At 38.7% G+C, this 24,718-nt stretch overlaps 1 protein-coding gene across 1 annotated transcript; it reads right to left on the bottom strand.

The window, feature by feature from the left end:
- Positions 1-1,269: 1,269 nt before the first annotated feature.
- Positions 1,270-24,718, bottom strand: LOC102227280 (centromere protein F-like). Its single transcript, XM_023328704.1, has 18 exons — positions 24,532-24,718; positions 21,282-21,459; positions 20,822-21,018; positions 19,644-19,747; positions 19,285-19,349; positions 17,433-17,691; positions 15,763-15,956; positions 14,726-14,851; positions 14,509-14,637; positions 11,783-11,905; positions 10,949-11,084; positions 8,484-9,784; positions 6,960-7,742; positions 5,781-6,103; positions 5,591-5,684; positions 3,568-4,150; positions 3,101-3,229; positions 1,270-1,980 (listed from the first exon to the last, which is right to left on the bottom strand). The coding sequence occupies exons 2-17, from the start codon at positions 21,441-21,443 to the stop codon at positions 3,114-3,116; spliced, it is 4,695 nt and encodes a 1,564-aa protein (XP_023184472.1). The 5' UTR covers positions 21,444-21,459; positions 24,532-24,718; the 3' UTR covers positions 1,270-1,980; positions 3,101-3,113.

The following is a 24,718-nucleotide window of genomic DNA, read 5'->3' as shown; positions in this document are numbered from 1 at the left end:
CACAAAGGCTTTGCCTTATTTTCCTGCACAAAAAGCTACTGAGGTGTCAACATTGCTTGTATCCGAACATCTCTAAGCATGTAGGTGTCAGACTGAAATAACTTATATTGGGACCTCACTTATTTGATAATTTTTTTTTGTTTCAAAAATACATTTTTATTAAAGCATCTTGGAAACTTAGTAATGTCCATTTACAGATAATTCACTGTAAATGATTGTGGTTTTTTTTACAAGTCCTTCAAAGACTATGACTTGTGGTAACAAGATAGCTCTGCATTATAGTATTCTTCTCATTTTCCTGTTACAACCACAAACCTCTGAGGAATTTACTGTGATTTTACGACTTAGATGGAAGTAGAACGTAATCGTTAAGTGGAAGGAAAACAATCCATCCTTTGTCTATACCCACTTATTCCTGCAGGGCCTCCAGCAGTCATTGGTCGCCTGTCCATCACGTGAGAGGAAGCCGGAGAAAATGCAAAAACCCATTCAAGTGGAGGACATGAAAGCGCAAAACAAAAATACTCAAGTCTGGAATTTGAACATTTTTGCTGCCAAGCAACAGAAAACAATACATCTGACATGGTTTTCTTATTTCTTCTTTTTTTACAATTGTGTTTGCATTCATATTTAATCTTTTTATTCTGAAACCTTAAAATAAAATAGAGCTACTTCAGTAATTTATTTTGGGGTCAACTGAATAAAACCAAAAAGGACTCAACTATAAACTATAAGCTATAAAAACATAATGTGGGTCATTTTTTTCCTAATTGGAAAAAAAACTCTCCGTCTGGATCAATCACCTGCACTGGTGGGCATATTTGCATCATAAAGGGGATGCACAAAATCAGATCAGGGGCCACAAATGACCCCTGGTTTAAAGCAACACAACAGACAGAGAAAATCATGTGGAAGAACGAACTTTGATCAGGTAACTTTTTCAAAGATGTTTGTGCTTGTAACGAGAAAAATGATTACTGTTTCTATGTGGATCATTCAGTTTATAATTTTTAATGACATCACTCAGGTTTCCCCTCAATAAAATGTGATGTTTATGTTCACTCTGTAAAACTGTGTTCCCATTTCCAGGTAACAAGAGAAACGGGCACAGATATTGTGAGTTTTTATGCTGTAGAAAACCAAAAAGATCTTTCTAGTTTCACATTCAACAAGCAGGAAGACCAGATGTTTTCCCATATCTTTCCAGACTCTGCAGGATCCCACAAAATTAAACTTCAGTTGTTTTCTTTTAAAAGTGGCTTTAAAGCCAGCTAGTGTTAGAGTGTTTGTTAGTGTAGGACGGGGAAGCATAGCAGGACAGAGAGGAGAGAAGGAGCTCAGTGTGCATCTCCATACATGGAGCGGAAACCAGGGCAGGTTACACTGACTCATAGACGTGTGCTCACCCAGCACACACGCCCACTTACTGTATATACAAACAGTGACATCAAGATGAGGACACGCATGTTAATTTTCACAGCTAATGTTTTTCACACACACTTCTGTAAACGTTCATCCCTCCCACGCACTAATAAAACACATTCAAGTGTCCATAAATAAAAAAGCTTACCAAGTTGAAACGGGAAAATTTTAAACGTGTTCTCACTTTTGGATCGACCCTCTTGGAAAACAAGTCAAGCTTATCTGGACAGGTTTAGAAAAACGTCGACGAGGCACTGTTCAATTCAAGGTAAGCTGAAGCCCCCCGACGCAGGAGTGGGAAGAAAACAAAACAATCCTTTTGGAGGAGAGGTTCAAGAACAGAAACAAACGTCACTAAATCCCAAACCTACAGTCTGATTACACAGGTGGGTGTGGATTACCGGCAGAGTCTCTGCACAGCAACTTCAGGGTGAACTTGGGACAATTAAAGCCGTTCAGAACCGAGGTGGAGGAGTGCAGCTCGTCAGGCCCAGTTACCTGCAGGGTAACAAACAGAGGAGAGAATCCTCCCAAAGTGACCAGCTCCTCCTGCTAGATCTGCATAAAACAGAAAATATTATCAGTTCATCCAAAACCAACAAGTTATGAGGAAACATACACAGTACATTTAAAGATATATGTACAGAAAGTCTTATTTTTATACTCATTGCAGCTGCATAATTTTCATCCTACAAGGATTAGTAAAACTCAACCTTTAAATTGAGGACAGTTATTTTGTGGAAATAATTGCTTCAAGGAAGCCGTCAGCGCCACATTTATTGCTGCTAACACTTTGTACAGCGCTCTTTAGCCAACAGGACAGCACTTTTTGTTCTGCCAGAACATTTTGCAATGATGGGGAATAAAGATAATCCTTGAATATTCTCCTTTACACACTCTCTCTAGATTCTCCCTTGCGCCGCCTTCGACTCGCTCCACATGTTTTCTAAAGGATTTGGGTCGAGAGCAGATATTAGTTTCTCTCCAGAGAGGCCATTTTTACTCTTACCCTTCAAAATATGCAATTTATCATAAACCATAAAACCTACATGGCCCTCCAAAAACCAAAAGTAATAGTTGGTTAATTAAAAATTGAAACAATGCATTAAATAATCAATTGTTAATGAATCAATCTGCATTTATTTAATACATGTACATTAATGATTAAATAAGCAAAACTAGAATATGACATTTCTTTGCTTTTTGGTCAATTTTAATGTTATATTTTTTAGGATTTAAAACAAATGAAAAACATATTTTTTTAAAAATAAGATCGCAAAACATGAGCTAAAAACAAGTTAAAATTATCCTAAAATACAATATAATTTTTAACCCCAGAATAAATGTATTTATGTTATTAGGTTGAATGTACCTATTTATGAAATAAAAAAATGCAACTTTTAAAAGATGTTATATGTGAGAGTGCCAACAGATGTTGAGAGTTTTGCATTTGGTTATGAGCAAAACCCACTGACACCGTTTTAGTCGTTACAGATTTCCAGCATCTCTCAGACTGAGTTATCCCTGCTTCATGTCATCCGAAGCATTAAAATTACCAGTGAAAGTCCAAAAATCTCATCAGAATGCCTCAGTACTCTCAGATTCACTTCATTAACAGGATTACTGCCCGTCTTTAGCCTTGGTGTTAAAACAGTGTCATACATTTCCTCTCCCGTACCTGATGCTTTGCTTTAATCTGTCTCCTCGTCTTCTCGCGGTTCTTTCTTAGACAAAGGTTGAACTGTTCCTAACAAACCTCTTCTCACAATGTATGGGCACGACGGGCCGGTGGGGATGTCAGCAAAACCTGGAGGGAACAGACCAAGAACTTGTATTTTCTTCTGCAGACATTGGCCACTTGGGGGCAGCAAAGAGCACAAAAGAAATTCGAGTTGGAGAACAAATAGTGAACAATTCAATAAACAAATAAGTCCTTCAGAAAATATTTGAACTGGGGGAAAATAAATATCAAATATTAAATGAACAGCTTCATCTAAAGTTATTTGCTTCAGTAATTTATAAAAAAAATCATGTATTTAAGTTAATTATATGTTAAAAGCATGTATGATTATTACAGTATGACTGATTGATAGCAGGACATTAAGATTTTATTTAAAATGTGATTTTTTTTTAAAAGAACCCTACCTTTCATGACGACCTCTGGCAGGCCGTACGGCTCGTACTCCGTGTCATCGAAGGCGGCCGACAGCTGCGTCCTGTTGCGGCGGATCCTTTCAGCGAGACGAGCCGGATCGGACGGGATGGGAAAAGAACCTGAGAGCAACATTTTCTCCCCTGCTTCCATCTTCTCCGCTGAAGAAACGGGAGAAACAGGAGGAGATTCGACTGACTCTTCCTCATCACTGAAGTCCTGCTCAGTCTGAGTGGCTGCAGACGCCGTAGAAACTCCACAAGGAAGCAAACTGCCCTCAGTTTGACTGCCGACACTCACAGCTTCTACCTTCATATTACTGTCGCCGGGGTAAATCGGTGTTTCAAAGTCACCGGCTCCTCTGAAGGAGTCCAGTTTGGTCTGTTGAGTTTCTGTGTAGAAATGTTGCACTTTGCTTAGACTTGATCCTGAGATGCTGAGATCTTTGGCTCCATGGTGTTGAGCAATCTTCTGCGATGACACTTGGATGAGTTTAGCATCTTTTTTCAATTTGTTTTGTTCTGGATAACTTTCTGACCAATGCAAGTTTATCTCCTGGTTTTCTTTTTCAGATTCCTGATTAAAAAAAACAACAACAAGGCAGTAATTAAAAACAAACCAGGCAACCGTTTATTGACATTAACTAACATCTGCATTTCTTTTGTAAATGAAAGTGACAAAATATTGACGTCTTAGTGTAAATGTGCTTAATGTTTCCTGGAGAAAGATAAAAACAACAACTTATTACTGAAAAGTGTTCTCCTACTGGAAACTATTTGTATTTTTAATAATTTACAGGGCACTAAATTAGGCTCCACTTATATTAATCTGTAAATGTTTAATGTGTTACTTTAACAATTTGAAAAACACTTTATTTTTCTAGAATTTGAGCAAAATTGCACAGCTGCTTCAAATTAACAAGAAAAAGAAATTGTCCCCATTCCTCCTAAATGAACTATATTTATTTAACTACATAATGGTTCATTAAACAGAAAAAACGTCTGCGGTTCGTACTTGAGTCTGGTATGTATAGAACCATGCAAAAGTATGCATACGCCATTAACCTTTTCACATTTTGTCAAAATTCAACAAGTAGAAGGTAATTGTGAAGTGAGAGAAAACTAACGCAACGTTTTTCAGCTTATCTGTGCAACTTTAGATGTATTCAGTTCTCTTTACTGTGATACCCCCCAAATAAAATCTAGTACAACCAAAAATCCATCAATTTTTTTGTCATAAAAGATTAAAATTTAATATTTTAGTTAATGTGCTAAACACAAATTATGGCAAAACGACTGTGAAACCTGGCAGTGGCAGCATCATACTATGCCAGTGTTTCCCAACCCTGGTCCTCAAGGCTCACTGCCCTGCATGTTTTAGGTATTTTCTGGCTTCAGTCCAGCTGATTTCAATTGATGACTGATTAACAGGCGTTTGTTGAACTGCAATCAGTTGAATCAGGCGCATTAAAGCAGGGAAACCTCTAAAACATGTGGGGCAGTGTGCCTTGAGGACCAGGGTTGGGAAACACTACGCAGATGGTTTTCTTCAGCATGGATAGGCAATGTGTTTAGAGTCAATAGGGAGACAGATGGAGTTAAATATAGCAAAGGTCCTGGGAGAAAACCTGTCAGAAGCTGCAAAAATATTAATAATTTAGAAGAGACCCCAAACATACAGCCAAATGACCTAGTCAAAGTCCAAACTGTGGCAACACTAATAAAAGCGATGTTTCACAGATGAGCTCTGTCTAATCTGACTGAGTTTAAACTACTTTGTAGTGCGACTGGCAGGTGGTGCTACAAAGCATTGACTTCAGAAGCTGAATACAAATGAAGGCCGCACTTTTCAGATTTTTATTTGGAACAAATGAGAACTGTGTATGCTTTTGGGACTGCCGCTATGTGTTGCTCTGTCATACATCGAGGTTTGTGGTCACAGCTTTGCAAAATGTGAAAAGGTTCAAAAGGTCTGAAAAACTTTCCACGGCGCTGAGTGAGAGACTGAAACAATCACCGGGTCAAACTCTGCACCGCTCCGGGTCTGTTCCTGAAGAGACTTCTTAGGCAAACGGAGGCTCTTTGGTTCAGGAAGGCTGCTGTTCTGAAGCCTTATGGTTAATAAAAAAACATAAAAACTTTAATTTTATAAAAAAAATTAGTACGTCAAAAGATGGCTGAAAGTCGGCGGGCGGAGTTTGGTTTACCTGGAGAACAGCAGGCGACCCTGCAGCTTTCTAGAGGAGCAGCAGAGCGATACTTCATCCTCCCTGATGACCGTGACCACGTCCGGGTTCTTCTGGACCTGGCTGTGGCCGGTCTGAGCGAGGCGTTTGGTCGGCTCTTCTGTGGGTTCAGGCCGACTGGCAGCAGGAATGCGTCGCAGCATTTCGCTCTCATCATCTGCGTTGGTGAGTAAGTGTTGGACTGCCGAGGCGGGCTGGGACGCTAGTCTCCATAAGGCGAGCTCCTGGGCCTGGACCTCGGTCTCCTCAGTCAGAGTCCTGACTCGTCTCTGCAGCGCCTCCACCTGGACAACATGGTATGGTTCATAAGGTAATTAAGAACAATTTTAACATCTTTTTCACTTTGACTTTTCATTTCATGTTCAGGGTAAGTAAAATGACTTTCAAAAGATTTTTCTGTTTCTCTCATTTTAACTTAACAGAAGTTCTCAGTCTCTTACTGGTGCAACAAAATATACACATCAAACTCTGCTCTAGGTTTAATTTCATTTCTTCTCCAGCCTCGTTTAGTCAGCTTTAATCGAACTCTAGTTTGTTTCCCTAGAAAATCTGGTTCGTTTGGGGAGAAGTGACTGTGCAATCGAACTCAGGTACGGACCAAAAAAGCAAACTCTGGTCTGCCTGAAAACTTCATTCTCAGATCAATTAAAGTGTTGAACTCCAGCGCAGTTCGAATGTGAATGCAAAAAGGACCGGAGACCGCCCCAAACGCAGGAAATGTACTGTTGCGCAGGGGATTCTGGGTAAATAGATTCAAACTAAAAAGTGGGACTCTAAATGAGAAATGGTTCGTTGTTTTTTATCAAAGACAAAAGAAAAATGGCACAACCACTAAAATCTGATGCTACTCCATTTTTGTTTACATTTTCTGAAGAAGGAAGTTGCACTCATGTCTTCTTCTAAGGTTTCCATGTTGCTTCCTTCAGTGGTATTTGGTGCAGCGCCACCACAGGCAAGAACATGAACATGTTTTTCAAATGTTTGGTTCATTTGACATGGTGCAGTGTGAAAGCAAAAATATAACAAATGAGTCTTGTGGAGTATAAGGTGTGAATACTGCTGATAGTCCACTATAAGTTTTATGAAATAAAGGGCAGTGCAGAGGAAATCATTAAAAAGTGTTGAGTTTGTGCTCAGTACCTGTTCCTGCAGGCGGTTTATCTGAATCTCAGTCATGTCCTCTGCGTTTCTTTCACCACTCATGCTGCTTGTGTTTTCTCCTTCCAAATCTTGACCTTCATCATTGCTCCTCTTCAGATTTATTAGCAGCTGCTGGTCTGTCGCTGCCTCATTCTTGAGCAGATCTTCCCCTGCCAAGCAGGCCGTGTTTTCTGTGTTGTTCTGATTCTCACTGTCAGTCTGTGAAGTTTGGTCTCTGGTGTCCATGTTAGTCAAATCCCTGACTCTCTGCTGCAGCAGCTGCTTTTCCTGCCTGAGAACATGAAGTTCTGCTAACGTGTCGACTCTCTCTCCATGTTGACTGAGCTGAATCGCTTCCTCCTCACCAACAGAGTCACATGGACTGACTGTAGACCTCTCTCCAGAAGTTACAGCTGCACCTTCACCACCAACAGGTGGAGGTATTTCAGCTTCACATTCCTCCACGCTGGGCTGAATTGTTTCTTTTTGAATATTTAAGTCTGAAGAGGGAAGAGGAGCAATAGCCTTTTCTTTTTGTATAAGTTTTGATTTCTCTGTAAGCTCTTCATCTCTCTTTCTCTCTTCAGTCTCTCTGTCAGCTGTCAGCGTTGCCACATTGATTTGTTCCTGCTTCAGTTCTTTCAACTCTTGCTTGCATTGCTTCAATTCCTCTCCCTGGCTCAAGAGGGCGCTCTCTTTCTCCTGCAGCTCAGCAAGAAGGCCTAAGATGTGCTGACTCTGCTTCTCGAAGGCAGTGGTCAGCTCTTTGGTCTGACGCGTTACCTGAGCAGACAGAAAAACAGAAAAGAAAATAGCAAACAGCACAAAATCTATAATCTGTAAACATCTGTTCATTTGGCTACACGACATTTAAACTAAACTTTTAGGTAGTTTCAGAAGTTAACTGGATTAAATGGGAATCATTTAATCAAACAGAGTTTAACTAATGTGCATCAAATTTATCTATTTTTTTACATATCAATATTAGACAAAAACAGGTAAAAAATAAGGAAAAAAAGGAATCTCCATTGTCTACAGAGTTTTAAAACAATTGAGTCTGACCAGGTTTAATTTTATTTCATAGTTTTCTAGATAAAATTTCTAGCAGTTATTACATAAATGTAATTTTTCCCACTTTTCGTAGAAAATTTCACATGAATTGGCTGCCTTGTTTTCTGGAGAGACAAACAAAAAACTAAATGCTGGATGAGTCCAGATTTTTTTTTTTTTCCATACTTTTTCCTAAATTTACATGGAAAAATAAATCCTTCAAAATTCTTCAAGGCCAACTTTCCTACTTTTCCAGATTGTGTAAGAAGCCAGATTTATATAAGGCCTCAATTAGAAATTATTGTGATGCCACTTCTTTTTTAACCCAACAATGTAAATAAGGCAGTGAATAAAATCATAATCTGAAACACAGCTCAGGATCTGAATTAAATTTTTTTTAGCCAAAACCCTAAAAAGATTATTTGGAACATATATTTGTCTTTCTGTATTTTATATAAGATCATTAAAATGTACCTGGATCTGCAGGGCCTCAAATTTATCTCTGTACTTTTTGGCCCGCTCTGACTCCTTTGCACACTTTTTCTGCAGTATCTCCACCACCTTAGTGAGGTCAGAGGTTGGGGGCTGATCCCGCTGGAGGTCTGATGAAGAAAGCTTGATCTGATCCAATGTTTCTTTGGTTGTTTGACCGCTGAGATGGAGAATGTCTTCAGTTTCTGTGGACAGGAGAGCGTTGCGTTGGTTGGTAGACTCGCAGAAGAGGAGGTGCTCCTCTGGGGAGGAGAGGAGACTGTTGTCAGAGCAACCGGTGTTGGAGGTGAGTTCGTCGTCAGGAAGGCTGGGTAGGGGGCTGCTGGAGGTGGAAAGCTTCTCATCTTCCACTGAGTCTTCTTCTCGTCTGTGCTTCAGCTCCTTGACTTCAGCCATGATCTCTGCGAGCTTCACGCTCAGCTCTGTGTTCACATCAGAATCTGTGTTCATCCTTTGGTTTCTCTCCTCTTCCTCCGTCTTTCGTTCCTCTCGTTCCAAAGCTAGCTGAGCTTTCACCATTGCCAGCTGATTTTTCAGCTGAATGTTCAGCTCGACAAGCTCACTCTCTCTGTCGTTTTGAGTGGTACTCGTCTCCTCTTCCTGCTTCTCCTCCTTCTCTGCCTCCTCTCTGCTTCTCTTCATCTCTGCCTCCAAAGCAGCAACGCTCTTCTTCAGCCTTTCCGTCTCAGCCTTCTCATTCTCCAGCTTTACCTTCAGGTCCTTCTCTCTCTCCTCCCTCTCCGCCACCTGGGTGGAGTGCTTGCGGCTGAGCTGTTTGAGGCGCGTCCTCGCTTCCGTCTCGGCCCGCCGCTGGGCCTCCAGGTCCTCCAGCCTTCTCTGGAGTTCTTCACGGACATCGCGGAGCTCCGAGCGGAGGCTGTCGTTCTCCCTCTTGAATTCCTGAGATGAAGCGGGTTCATCAGATTTAGGAAGTTGTGCATGTTCGATCTTCAGACCTCCTGTCGCAGCTGGGTGTTCAGCAGTTGTTGCTCTATCTGCGCTGTTTCTCCGGCTCTCTCCATCTTTATCAGCTTCTTCTCTTTGCCCCACTTTCTGTTGACGCTCAGAGTTTGTGATGCTGATCTGCTCAGCTTCGATTCCCTCCCCAGGCTCTCTGGCAGAAGGACATGCTGCTGTGACCTCCGCCCTGCTCCCATCCCTGTTCTGCTCTGACTGGGAAGCTGCGGTCCTCCTGTGGGCTGCGGCTCGAGACAGAGAGGAAAAACTCTGTCCAACGGGTCCAAACGGTGCAGGCTGAGTCGAAGCTGCAGGAGCTTTTTGTTCTGAGGTAATAAAAGAAACAGTTTTTCACAGAAACAGTTAAACTTCACATTTAACAAGATTATTCCTCATATTTTACTCTAACCATGTCAGGAAAATAAACAGGAAATGGTTTATACTGGGAATGCAGCTTTGCCGCAGAATTCACAGGTGGTGAAATGGGAACATGAATTATTTCAGCTTTAATCTATGTGAGCTGTTGTTCTACAAGAATTGACATAAATATATTCAACAAAACTATTTTTTAGTCTTTGGGAGGAATACAATAAATCCATAGCCTTCCAGAAGTATGAATGTTTTCTCCATCTCTCACTTTACAACCCTGATTTTATAAATTACTGGGATTTTATGAGATGGACTCCTGAGCCGCTAGTGACTCTTTGAATCTTCCACAATGACTCTTTATAATTCTGGCTAAGATGATGAAAAAACTAACAATGACTGGATAAACATAATACACAGTATATGTTATACTTAGCCTTATTTTTCCCTCAGGACACAAAAGGAAACATTTTACAAAATCTGGACTAAATGGACTCGGTACATAAAACCTATCTGGTTGCATTTTCTTTAAGAATGAAGTTCAGGACTCAGAACTTTGTCCTGTGATTAAAGATAGGTTTTCTTTGACTGCTGTCTGTTGTTATATGTTGATTTTACATACTGAAAATATATATATAAAAAAACAACTAACATTTTTACATTTGGATACAATAACAACAACATAAAGGTTTTTGGATTTGCCAAAACATGCTATTTTTCTGGTTATTGCTTTGGTTTTTTTCCTAATTTTCCACAAATTACATTTTATAGAGGTTTATATTTTATTTTAAAACCTAAGAATAGAAATAATAATTTTAGCTGCACTGAAGTTTTAACCTGATTTTATTTATGGGTATGAAATTAAATAGGGTGAGTACATAACAGGCCTTTGCTTATTTTCTTTGTAAAAAAAACCTAAAACATGTATTATTTTCTTGCGCAGGTCAAGTTTCCATCATTCTGTGCTGCTTTATCAGATAAAACCAAACAGAAAATACTGCAGTCTGCAGCTGGGGACACTTTTGCACGTCACTGTGTAAATCATTCAAGAACTCTTGAACACACAGTCGGCCACTACGTGATGAATCCATGAGAAGGATTCATTCATAGCTTTCTCTCCTCACCCTGCAGTTCTTTGAGGAGACGCAGGGTGTCAGCTTGCTCCTCCTGCAGTTTCCTCCCCTCCTCCTCCAGAGCTCGCTCTCTCTTCCTGCTTTGCTCCAGGGTTACTGCCACACCCTCCGCCTCACGTACGGCTTCCTAAACCGCGGTTTGGAAACAAGAAAACACAAAGGAGGAGGGGGAGGAGGATTAAATCCAGTCAAACAAACTGATCTGTCAAAACTACTGAGAGGATTTCATTTGTTTTAATATTCAAATGGGAGTAAAGAAATTAAGTACATTTATTTCTTAAATCATTGCATTTGATTCTGAGAAACATTATGTCTCTAAAAAAGACAACAATAACTAGTTGAATGTGTTTGAAGGCATTTTTCTGTAAGAGAAAAACACAGAACTATAAACCATCACAGTTTCACAAGAATAGAAAAATCTGATCAAGCAAGTTACAAAAAGTAACACGAGCAGTAATGTGTCACAGCGCAGCACTGTGCCTTATTGAATGAAGCAATTTAACAGCCACGTTAAGTTGTTTTATGGCTGGAAGTAAAAAAAAACTTTTCTTAATTTTGCTTACTTATATATTAAATATTAAATAGTTTATATGATTCTAATAAACCTTTTCAAATTCTAAAAGATTTATCCACATGGAGACAGGAAGACAGAGTTCTCTTATAATTTATTCATGCTTCATCTTCAGTCCAGTCATCCGGCTGACATACGGCACGCTTTTTAAAAATGTATGTCAGCCTCACTAAACACAACACCTAGCTAATGAATAACTGACCCACGCAGAAAAACAAGACTTTGGACCACATCTGTGTGTGTCTGTGTGTTACCGTCAGCTTGGCTTGTGTCTGAGTCTCTTTCTTCTGGCTCTCCTTCAGCTGCTCCTCCGTCCACTTCAGCTTCTCCTTCAGAGAGTCCAGCTCTTTGTCCAATGCCTGCTTCTGCAGAGTTAGCTGGTAGCAAAGACAAATGAGGCGTTAGCTGGTAGAAATATGGACCAAAGTTTAAAGACTTGGTGATTTTTTTATGAAAGAAAATAAAGATTGAAATTAACTTAAAAAAAAACTAAACAAAAGACTCTTGTGTTAGGTGCATTCATCAAGATGAGAGAAGGAAACAGAAAGCAGAGATAATAAACATAAGTCAGAATTACAGTTTGAAGAAATTAAGACTTAGTTGTTAGTGAGTTAGTATTCATTCCTTGAGTAGACAGAAACTTTAATGTATTTTATTAGAAAATTAGGTGACAGACAAAAACAAGAAAGTACAGAGGGAATACATAACCACTGCAGAGAAGCAGCCAGAGCTACATTAGGATGGTTTAGATTAAAGCATATTCATCTGGTAGAATAGCCTAGTCAAAGTTCAAACTAAGAATCTGTGAAAATTAATGGGCAAAGATGCTCTCCATTCAATTCAACTGAAATTTAGCTATTTTGCTAATAATAACGGCTAAAAATGTCTGCAGACGTGCAAATCTATCAAAGTAAAACCTGGTTCTACAAAGTGCTGACTCAGGGCAGCAAATACACACCACACTTTTCAGTTTTATATTTGCGACAAATGTTGAAGCAAATAAATCGTTCTCCTTGACCTTTGTAATTATACACTAACATATGTTGGTGATTGAAGTTCGTGGTTGAAAACTACCTCTGCAGGAAACTTCAGCAGCTCTAATGTAAGGTTTTATGCAGCTGCTTGTTTTTTTACACACAGAAACAATTTTATAATTCTAGGTGTGTATCATAGTGCTGTGGGAAAGCCTTGAGCCAGAGTGTCTTAAAATTTTATCACAGCTTTAATTAACAGCACTTCCAACTTATTTTCATCATTCAGCCCTAAAAAGGTTCTTAAAGTCAACAGATAAATATGTTTAGAGTCAAGACATAACAGTCAACTTAACAAAAAATGTATTTGAGCTTTATGTATTAGGTGACTTGCAGCCTGTCAAAAAGACCCAATGTGTTTAATGGAATCTAAATAACTAAATAACAGACAAGGCAACAAGAAGTTGCTGTAAAGAGTTATGAGCTTAAAAAAATAGACTGAGAACGATGACGGATTCCTTCCGTCTTCTTAAAAACTTCCCTTTGAGACAATCTTCCTCGGCTTAAAATAGATTTATGATTTATGACTTCCTTTATTGTCCTTCAATTATTCAGGTTCGTAATATTTTAAAAATGGAGACACTTTAGATCATCCAAAGATATTTTTCCAGGTATTAAAAAACATTCAACTGCAAATAAATACACAGCAAATGGACAAAACAACTTGGCAAGTTATAGGAAGAAATAATAAAATTATCTGATCACAAATCCACTGTCAGCAAACACACTTCCTTCAATAATCTTAATATTGTTAGTTTTGCACTAAATTATGTTTGTTACTCTTGTTTCATGCTTTGTTGTTGTCATGCAGAACATTTCAACTTATGCAGTAAAGAGCTAATTAAATAAGAAATAGCATTACAGCCAGACAGAGACTGAGTGCTACTGCTGGAAAAAATTATTTCACGGCTTTAAAGCGACTATTATTCAGTGTTGGTCTAATAGAGAGTGAAACTACACTTCCTGTGAGTTTGGACATTTCTACTGACTGCAGTAGCAGGGCCTTTTTCTACAACAACTTGACTCTACAGTACTTTAAATGAATCATTAAGATGAATCAGATATCAGAGGAATCACGGACATTTGACTCTTGTTTTATTAATGCAAATGTTTGCAAAGCTCTGCAGGCTAAAGCAAACCAGCCGGCTCGGTGCATAAAGTCTCATTTTAATCTTTAATGAATTCAGATACTATAAAATGACGAAGACTCTGATGGGTTTTGTTATGGGTCAAACTCCAAGCATGTGCAAACAAATTGTCAAATGCAGCAAGTGTAATCTACTCACTTCAACACCATTCATCACACTTCAACTGTTGCTGATTTTGTGTGAAAATTGTAGCCCAAACAGTCGACACCTACTAAAAAAGACTGAATTTAGTTTACTTTTTAAATTAACTTGACTAAGCAAATCATCTGTCTGAACTGAGCTTGCTGCAAATACATCCTATGAATATACTCCTCACATTGTGTCCTGTCTCTATTATGCAAGCTTTTAAAGGTCATGGGTCACAGTCACAGTTGTTACCTTTGCTGCTTAACGTTTTCCACCGGGACAAACCGAGAGGAGAGAAGAGGAGGACGGAGCAAAGTGGGAGCAGGATGTGGGGGACAGAAATACAAAAAGCAACACAGTGAAAGAGAGAAAGGCAGGAAACAAAGAAAAGAAGAAAGTTTGGGAGAAGAAAAAGTTACATTTATTGATCTTCAGAACAAATAAATACAAACAATTGCACAAGTTAAAAGGGGAGGAAGAGGAGGTTGGCTGAAGAAAGGGTAAAGGGTGGAAACGGCTGATAAAACAATAGAGCTTGATGAAGCAGAGCTTCATGCTGCTCTGCAGTTTCCACTGTTGATGCAGACTTTATTTTATCAAACGTGGCCGTGTTATTTCAGAGGACGGCTGCATGTTGTTGATGTGTAACATTCTGAGCTGCATGTTTGCCTTCACCTTGTCAGCCTGGGCCTGCATAGCATTGTGGAGCGACCTGGCCTGCTGCAGCTCCTGGTTCAGCTTATTCACCTCCTGCTGGTGCTGCTTCTCCACACACTGCCTCTCCTTCTGCAGCTCCGCCAAATCCTACAGCCGGAACACACACGCCACCGTCTGAAGCAGAGATCAGAGAGATCTGACTGCTTTCCGTTTCTCCTGCAGGCGTCGGACTGACCTTCTGATGCACTTTCTCCAGCTCCTTGGTGCGCTGCTGGTGCTGAAGCCGACTGCTCTCTGCATTTTGCCTCTGGCACTTGAGCTCCTCTTGAAGCTGCTTCAGCTTGTGCTCGGCTTCTGATACCTGAAATTTTAAAAAATTTGATCGTATGGATGTTTTTCTTCAGATTTTTATCAATTATTTTATAAGTAAGCAAATGTATTGTAGCCAAGACAATTATTTTTACTGTACAAATAAGAACTGCATTTCAAATTTAAAGCATGGTTTTAGGAGACAGGTTTCTCTGTGGAGGAAACCTTTCTGCATTAATTTAAATAAATAAAACTAATAGTTACTTCAAACAAAACACATTTTCTTAAGGAGACGAAAAAAAGTAACGATAACATTATGCTAACAAAACTGTGACAAGTACAAGAAAAAAGTAAACTAAATGGATAAATAAAAAATAAAATTTTGATGCACTGCCACCGATAAACACGTCTTATCTAAAGGTATATAATAAAAAACAAAAAAAACAAAACAGGTCTTCACTATAGCAACATAATTTACTGTATAGATGCAAAAACACTAGTCTGAGTACATATAGTACAGGTAAGCCTGTCGCAACAAATCAACTAACCAATTAACCGCATGATAAAAAGTAAAACGATAATTTCTATTTACATGTTTTCCTCGTGTCTCTCTTTCTACCAAAGACTGGATGACAAAAGGCTTCAGTTGGGTGGATTGGTCTCAACTACGCAATTGTGTTTACAGAACATTCAGTATAAATTTTATTTGTCGTTTAAGTTGTTTTGTTTATTTACCTTGGATATTTGAAATCTCTTCCACTTCCAATGTTAAATGTTCATTAGAAATTAGAGTTCATTGCTCTTTGACTGGAATTATTATGCCTTTACCAATATATTACTTGAAACTGGTCTCAAAGTGGTAATATTTCCATTTATCGCAATAACTTCTGGGACAATTTATCATCCAGCAGGATTTGTTGTTGTGGCAGCAGGCCTGAGTTGCGGTGAGGCTCGTGCTTTTACCCGTTCTTTGTCCTGAGCCATCCGTGTGTGCGCCATGTTGAGCTCCACCTGGGTTTTCTGCAGGTCCAGCTCTTTAACAGCGAGCTCCTTCTTCATCAGCCCCATTTCATTCTGGACCGTCTTCAGATTCCCGACCTTCTCAGACAGCTGGTCCTCCAGAGCCGAGAGACGACTCTGCAGCTCTGATGAAGATACTGGTGGATCAACAAAACACAATATCTCATCATTAAGGTCTGATAGTTCTGATAAAAATAACATTTTACCTGTGGCAACCATTGAAGTGCAGATTTAAGAAATTAAATTCAACAACAGTTTCATCTAGTAGAAATAATGCCAATAAACTAATACTAAGGGTCATCTTTAGACTCACTTTAGTAAAATTTTCAGTTTTTCACCAGTTTTCAAATTATAAATACCAAAATTAAAAACTCAAAGACAGACTGCAAGATTAATAAATGAGTAGATGGACCAGACAGAGACAAGAATATAAGAATGTCGTCATCAAAATATTCCTATCGCAAAGGACAGTTCAGAGAGCAATAATTGTTGGCTAACGTTTTCCAAGTGTTGCATTTTTCATGCTGATGTAATATTTAGCCAGTTGGAGAAAGTCTCGGCTAAATTAGATCAAATTTTACAACATTAACTCATTGTATTAAAACTTGTTTAGGTTTTATGCTATTAACTGCAAGACAACATGTCACGGAAGATGGATTTGCTCAGAAATATTACTGTCTTAAATGAATGGATGAAGGACAACAAAACATAACAGATGATTGGAAAAACTAGAATATAAAAATATGTACATTTGTAATTTCTATTTTTTGAGCAGAAACACCGGGATTTATCCTGGATTTATGGAACCAGTAACTAAAAAACAAAGCAGCAGAACATTGCAGGCTCTTCATAAACGGGGTCAATCCATACAGACTGGTTCAATGATAAACACACAGCTGGAGTTGCTGTAAAAGGAGGAATTAACCAAGTCAGTACACACGATAAAAAACATTTTGCTTTTTTAACTAAAAATATATTTTTGTAATTTATTGCAATCTATATTTTGTTTTTGTGTAATACTCACATATTCATTATCTAATGTCACAGAAAGCTGTATTGATTAAGGAAAGTCTACTACGATACTCTGTAATGAATTTTCTACAATAAATAGTGTAAATGGAGAGAAACTGAGTAAAAACGCTGCTCCTGATGTCCCTTCATAGTTTCACGTTTATTTGTCTCTTCCTCCTATGAACAAACACAAACTTTGCAGCTGAAACTAAGGAAAGTCTTACATCATGAAGAGTTGCAAGACTTCGATGAAGCTGCTTTCAGAGCAGGGATAGGAATGTCTGGCTGAGGCAGAGATTGCTACACAAACTCTTACGTAACAACTTTTGGTGGGGTTATGCGAAGCACTTGTTAGACATATTGGCTAATTTAAGGAGAACATAAACTGATGTGTTAAGATAAAACTACATCAACATCTAATCCAAATCTGATCCACTCTGTCTGGAAGTTCGGGATTAGAAATGTAAATGGATAAATGGACAAAAGCATGATCATGCTGAGCATAATCTTTATAGTAATCCAGGCTACTTTTAATCTTTTTTTGGGATAATTACTGCAATCTGAGCAAGATGCATTTGAATGAGGTCAACAAACAATCTTACTGTCTGTTTCCATCTTGTGGACCTTTTCTTCAGAACTCCGGTCCAATCGGCCTTGATTCAGGACCTCAGGGCTCGGCGCCTGAGGAGAAGACGCGGGTCGTCTTCTGGATGCAGGTCCAGAGTCATCTCGTTCCCATGGAAACACTGCCGAAGGTGTGGAAAAGACATCCGACTGGTCGGATGGGTGGCGGAGCGGTGTGCTCTTGTGCTGCTGTCGAGGCAGCGAAGGTGCGGACGCTTCTGAAAACTGGAGCCGCTGCTGCAGAGAAAGATTAGAAAACGAAGAATTAAAGTTTTTCCAGTTTAACTAAAAACATGTCTTTTAAAATGTATTGTTAAGATGATTTATTTAAGATGTTTTTTTTGCATAGCACACATTTTTGCAGTCATTAGATAATGTCAGAAAAAAACATAAAAATCAAGATGTAATATTCTACATTTATCTCATCCTACAAAAAAAGGTTTAGGCATGTGCTTCTCCTGTTCCAGATCAACAAGGCTTATACAAATATAAATGCAGCAAGTTTGATGTGGAAGAACTTGGCTGGCCTGCACAGAGTCCAGACTTTAACCTGGCAGAAGACCTACAGGATGGATTAAAGAAAAGACTGAGAGCCAGGACGTTTCATCCAACATCAGTGTCTGATCTTACAAATGCACTTCAGAAAAAACACAGCGTGATAAACCCATGAACACTGACCTGTGGAAAGCAGGCAGGTGAGTAAAAGTTTTTAGCAGTATAGTTTATATCTGTTGTTCAAATGGTTTTCATGAGAAATCCACCAAGAAACAGCTGGTGAGTGGAATCTGATGAACTTTAGCTCAAAAATCGGATTTATTTCTGAACAGTGAATGCCCCATAGCTAAACTGGCATTTGTACTTTTTTGTTGTTGTTTGGTCTCTTTGCTTATCTAAACGGTTTGTAGATCAATACATGAGATTTTTAGTCTGTAATGTATGTTTAATATGCACTAATCTGTGACTTAAAAAAAGATCTTCAAGAGAAAAAGAGAAACTGATTGCTGCAGCAAAATTTTACTTAAAAATGCAATTTTCTAGTGTTTACAAGACAAATCCTTAAAACCCACTTCCTTTTTACTATAAAACTCAGAAATTTTTTATATTTTTGGTATTTTTAATGCAAGCAGAAGGATTAAATAAGTGTTCACTTCTTCCTACTTCTTTTGAAACAGAAAAGAGAACAAAATAAATTGAATTATTTTGTTCTTGGTTGTGTATGCACATGTTTTCTGTCTTACTGATTGCTTGTTTTCTCATTTTTAAAAATCTTTTGAAATAAATAAACAAATCAAATAAATTTCTTTACATTTATGTTAGATTTGGTCTTGTCAATATGTTTTTTTCTAAATAATCAAACTTGACTGATAAAAAGGGGAACATTTTGTTGAGAATTTTGATTAAAAATAATAACGTTCACATATAATCTTTTTTTCTAAATAAACCTCTCTTGTTTCTATATAAATTGTTTCTATATAAAACGCCATAATGGTATTTTATAAATGACAAAGAGAAAAAATAATTTCTTCCTAATAAAGGGAAGTCTCATTACCTGCTCCTCAGAGGGAGTTAAATGTTTACTAATCTGTTTAAATGGCAAAAGCATCTCACACATTAATTGCAGACAAATCCATGACCACATGGATTTGTCTGCAATTAAATGGACCACCATTTAGGTGGAATAAAACTAAGTCTGTAATTTGAGGATAGACTGGAAGAACAAAGACGGATGTTAGTTCTGTTTTTCTGGCATGAGAGGAGCTAAATCCTCTCAAACTCCACAGGAGTTTAGGATTTGAAGAAAGCTCAGTGGAAGAATAAGCTGGTACTTACTCTGATATGATGACCCCGGCTCTGTCCTTCATCCCGCTGCCTGGATCTGTCTTCCTGTCTGCTCCCTGCAGGGCAGCAACACAACATAGCGACTGAAGTCAGAGCCTCAAACGTATCGACAAAGTTGAACATGAACAACAGCTGCGAATATCCAAACAGTGGAAAGATAAACATAGCAGCCCCCAGGGAGAGATAGGCTGGGAAAGCTTCAGAGCTGAAGGATTCTTTTTATAATCGTCGCTCATCTCTGTGGGTTTACTGCAATTAGCTAAATTATACAGGGGAATTAATTTAAAGAAAGGATAAGACAGGATCTGCTAAAGAGAACAAACAAAGGCGTCATAAATTTCAAACAGTACCATTGTGTTCCCAGGGTGAGGATGCAGTCCAGCAGGGTGTGGAAAACAGAGTGGTGTCTGCGCGCCGGCTGCTGTTCTGCAGCTTTTCCAGCTCAGCTTCCAATCTGCCACAGAGAGAGGACCGATGGTGAAACAGAGGGCAGGAAAACAGAAAACCCTCTGATAACAAACGTGATCCTGATGCAGGAAACTAATGGAGTTAGAATAAAACCAGTGTTGACTCAGCAGCATAATTTAAAAGAAATGTCCAGGCCTTTGCAAAAGGCTTTAAAGCATTACATTGTGTCACATTACAATCACAAATGTTTTACATGCAATTGGTGAAACAACAAAGTGGAAGAAAAAATGACTAATAAGAGCCAATAAGGAAAAATCTGTTGACGGGAAAACATAAATGAAAGAAAAGAAGAATGCCACTGTTGGAACAAATCATCCAGTCCAGTTACAGTTTGCAACAAGCAAGAGAGCACAGAAAATAAATGCAAAAATGATACAATCTGACGAGATCAAACACTGCATGTGCAGCGGTAAAGTAGCAAAAGGCATTTCTCCAATGCATCAACCGAGAGGGTACAATGCAGTTGAAGGCCGCACTTCCCAGATTGTAAATTGGAAGAAACACTGCCTTCTCGACGAATATATACTGAGTTACCGCTAAGTCTGTCACAATAAGCAATTCATTAAATTAAAATGAGCTAAACCATTTTCATTCTGATGAATAATAGATTTTAGAGGGCAATTTTGTTTGCAGAGTCTTTCTAATTCAGGTTTCATTTATTGTTTTTGGTTGTCATGTTTTATTTTGGATATTTAAAATATCTTCCAGTTCCAGCATTAGGTGTTTGATTGAAATAAAGGTTTGTTCATTTTTGAGAGGGCAAACTTAAACTATAAATATATTACTTGAAAACAGTCACAAAACAATTATTATTTATCTGTGACAATTTATCACAAAATAAAATTGTTATTGTGACAGGTCTAGCTAGAAACTGCATGCAATTTGGAGACATCCTATCAAATGATGTCTTCTATAATTTAGAAATTAAAACATACTTAATAATATGTGCATAATTCTATGATGGTTACTGATTACATAAAACAACAAACACGGTGGCAGGAAAGCTAAATATCGGTGCCACAGCACTGTAGCTGTGTTTTCATAGTTGACTCCTGCTGACCTCTTGATTTCTTGGCTGAGGTGGATGTTTTGGTTACGAGCCGCGTCGAGCTGCCCCTCCAGAGAGCAGACCTGGGCCTGCTTGGTGTGAAGTTCCTGGGCGAGGCGCTCTTTGCCGATCACGGCCGCCTCGGCCTCCTCCCGAACGCTTTGCAGATCTCTCTGAACAAACTGCAGCTCCCCACGGACCGCCTCATACTTGGAAGAAAGGAGGAGGAAAAGAAGAACAGGAGTGATTTTATGGAGTTTAAAGGTTATGAAGTGTAAAGAGAATATGACGCATTGTATTTTAGTAAACAACAACATAACATCATCAGAATGGAAGGTTAAAATATTCCTGTTTAAAAGCACACCACTAATGCTAACAGTAGCATATATGACTTTACTAACAAGTTACTGGTCATATTGATTCTCTTGTAGCCTGTAACTGAGAGCTGTTCATAGAGCACCTCAGTGTTTACCTTCGCTGTTTGTTTTTCAAGGTTGGTATGAATGTTGTCCAGCTGCAGCTGCTTCTGCTTGTTCTCTCTGGACAGTCGCTCCTTAAACACCTGCAGCTCCTTCACCTTCTGCAGGACCCTCCCAGAGAGGCCCACCGTCCAATCCTCCTCAGCCCAGCTCATCTCTGTCCGTCTGGGCCTGACACCATCGGATCAATAAACCAACACAAGCACATTTAGATAAAAACAATGGAACATCATCCTATACAGGAAATACTAACTTTAAATGATCTACTAGCATTTGTTAGACTCAAAACCTTTGGAGAAGGGGGTCAAAAGTGTGGCACTGGGGCCATTTGGAGCTCTTTGAAATATCCATGGCCGCCAACATCAATTCACAAATAGTACAAATTAGGTCCTCCAGCACTGCTATTTGATGCAGATGGACACATTTGATCATTTTTAAGGAGATTTTTAAATTAAATTTCCAAAAAATGTGCGATACAATACAAAATTCTGTTATTAGCAATATCTCTTCCTTATTTTGCTTTTATTTATAGTCAGACCACAAACATCCCGAGACTGTAAAAAATAAATAAGGTGCATATGGCTCTTGTTGCATTGTGTTGAAACATAATACATGTCTTAATCCTCTCTGAATCTGCTTTTCTCTACGATTCTTGCTTTTGTTGCTAAGGCTTTGCTGCCTCAGAGGGACACTGGTTGTCCCAGCTGGGCAGCTGTGACTCAATATTTTCCTACACAAACACAAACTGTTCCAACAGAACTGCCTGCCAGATGAATATAAATCCCAACTTTCCCATACTTCGGCATGAGCAGAGACAATTTCTCATAAAATACTGCAGGAGGTTTCAAGTTCAGCGAGTTTCAATGGCATTGACTGGAAGTCAGTGCGTGCAGGTAAACAGCGCACGTTGCTGTAAATAAGCACAGTTGAAAGTGAGAGCACTGGAATGAAGAAAAGCCTGACTGAAAATGACAGATAAAGCTGAGCTCAGTTTTGACATGTATTGCAGCCTGGAGGCTTATCATCAGGACTCGAGTTGCACTCGGTTTGTGTCATAGCTCTGTGCTGCTGTCATTGTTTACCCGTTTCCCTGCAAACAGACAGAAGGCAAGCAAGAAGCTGTCAAAGAGCGCATATAACCAGGATTTACAATCATGCTTCCAGATGACTCAACAACACGTAATAATCTTTGTTGTGTTAAAACTTGTTTTTTTAATAATTTCAAGTATTGTTTTAATTATGACAAATAAATCTTCTGCATATTTACAATTGCATTCCAATCATGGTTGTGGTAATAAATACAGTACAAGCACAGAAATAGTAACTGAGTTTAAACCTTTAATTTTTCTGCTTTGTTCGCTATTACTAATTACTTTTCTTTCATCAACTAATTGCTCCAGCTCAGAAACAGATTTAATCTTGAACTTAAATCCATTGTTGCTCCTGGTATTTCACAATCACGACCGGAGATCAGGATTAGGTGAGAGATTTTTATTAAACACAGTAACATCGCCGTCAGTGGATATGTCTGATAAATGTTATGACCATGATCCCACACAGCTGCTAAACAGACAAAAGTTGAAGGTTTTAGCATATTGTGGTACATTAGCTTTGACAAGCAGCAATTTTAAAGTCACTTTCTCATGAAATGTGGTTATATGACCATAATGAATAACATCCACCATCAGGAGAAAGCTTAGATTGATGTTGGCTTAATAAGGGAAACTAATCAGTCATATTTCATAAGAGTCTTTTGCCCAATATGGAATTGAAATAAACAAAAATAAGGAATAACACAAAGTGTATAGTCTCCAAAATACATTATTAAAATGAAATACACATGAGGCTTGAGAAACTAACTATCGGAAATACTTAAATATTGAGAAAGTGATGTGTTTACCTGCTTGACATAGGAAAGTGTGACTACAAATTGAAAATAAACATAATAAAAATGCCTAAATATTCTGATAACTATGTGTTGCAGCTGTTTTCCAGAGTTTCTAATTCTGATCTGCGTTTGGGCCCCTCTTATGAAAAACAAAAAACGCATCAGAACCTCTGATCAAACCAAAATAACTATAAAAATGTCTGCCAATATCAACTTCTCACATAAATATTACTGTTGTGGCCAATAACTGCTATTAAACAATGTTGTCCTGCTACTTAACGCTGTGACTAAATGACCACATTGGACTGATACTGATATGTCGAAAAATTACCACCATTAGCCAACGCCAATTATTGGCAATGTATTTTTCCAGGAGGTGATGTTTATTCAAGTAATATAAACAAATGTTCTTATTGTAAACTAGGAGCTGATTAAAGAAAATGTATTTATTTAATAGGCCGTCAAAGAGCAAATGAAACTTGGGGGGTAAAAATTGATGCCTGATTGATACTAGATGTAAACCTGAAAACGCTTGGTGTAAAATATCCACACCCACCACAATCCGAAATAAGCAATTAACAATCTGCACCAACTATATACTTAATGGGCTGCACTTTAAGAGAAATGCCTTCCAAGTGTAGATGTGTATTTGACAATGAAGACAAATCCACATATTTAAAAACTGATGCAAAAACTTTTATAGATGCCGAATAATTTTGTTACGTTAAATAATAGCCATAGTATTAGTCAAATACTGCAGCATTTAGAAACACCATTTCTTACAGCCGCACTGAAGACAATAGTGTCTGGCTTTATAAATAAATTAGACACTTAAAGCCAACCTGTAGCTAAAATGTTTCACAACTGTTGGGGGTTGGATACTCAAATATTACTTCACATATATGACCAAATGTTTGCTTGTTTTTTGCACAATTGGAGTCCCATATAATTTATTTCACACCATGAGAAAACAGACAAATAAATAATCTGAAGGTTTCCTCAACAGGTTAGCGTTGACCACGTGATCAATGACGTAACAAATGAATGAAATTTATATTGCTTTCGTGGCAATTGTTAAAAGTCGCTATAGCACATCCTTAACAAGACGTGGAAACAGGAGGCAAACTTCCGGAAAAACCCCCTATTACGATGTTTCAATAAAAATACAGACAATTAACAAAAACAAACAGAAAGAAAATCGTCATTTTTACGTCAACTATGTGGACGACTCGCAAGCTTCGCTAAAGCAGGTCAAGAGACTTTTCCATCAGGTGTCAGCTCGGTCCATCAGTGACCAGCGGCTGGCATCAACCCAGCAGTGATGCTACAAGCTAACCCACAGTAAAGCTACTCACCATCCACTTCAGAGCGTCACAAAGATCCGCCGGGGACGCTCGGTGGTCACGGAGCCAAACTCCGGCGTCCACGGAGTCAAACAGCAAACCTGAAACGGGACAGAACTCAACCCGAACGTTGACAGCTTTTATATGAGCTGCAAAAGACCGCGGGATCTGTCCCACTGATAACCCAACAGAACCCGGG

The sequence above is a fragment of the Xiphophorus maculatus genome, chromosome 23, assembly GCF_002775205.1.
Source record: "Xiphophorus maculatus strain JP 163 A chromosome 23, X_maculatus-5.0-male, whole genome shotgun sequence".
NCBI classification, from domain to species: Eukaryota; Metazoa; Chordata; class Actinopteri; order Cyprinodontiformes; family Poeciliidae; genus Xiphophorus; species Xiphophorus maculatus.
This window is presented reverse-complemented; position numbering and strand designations above follow the sequence as displayed.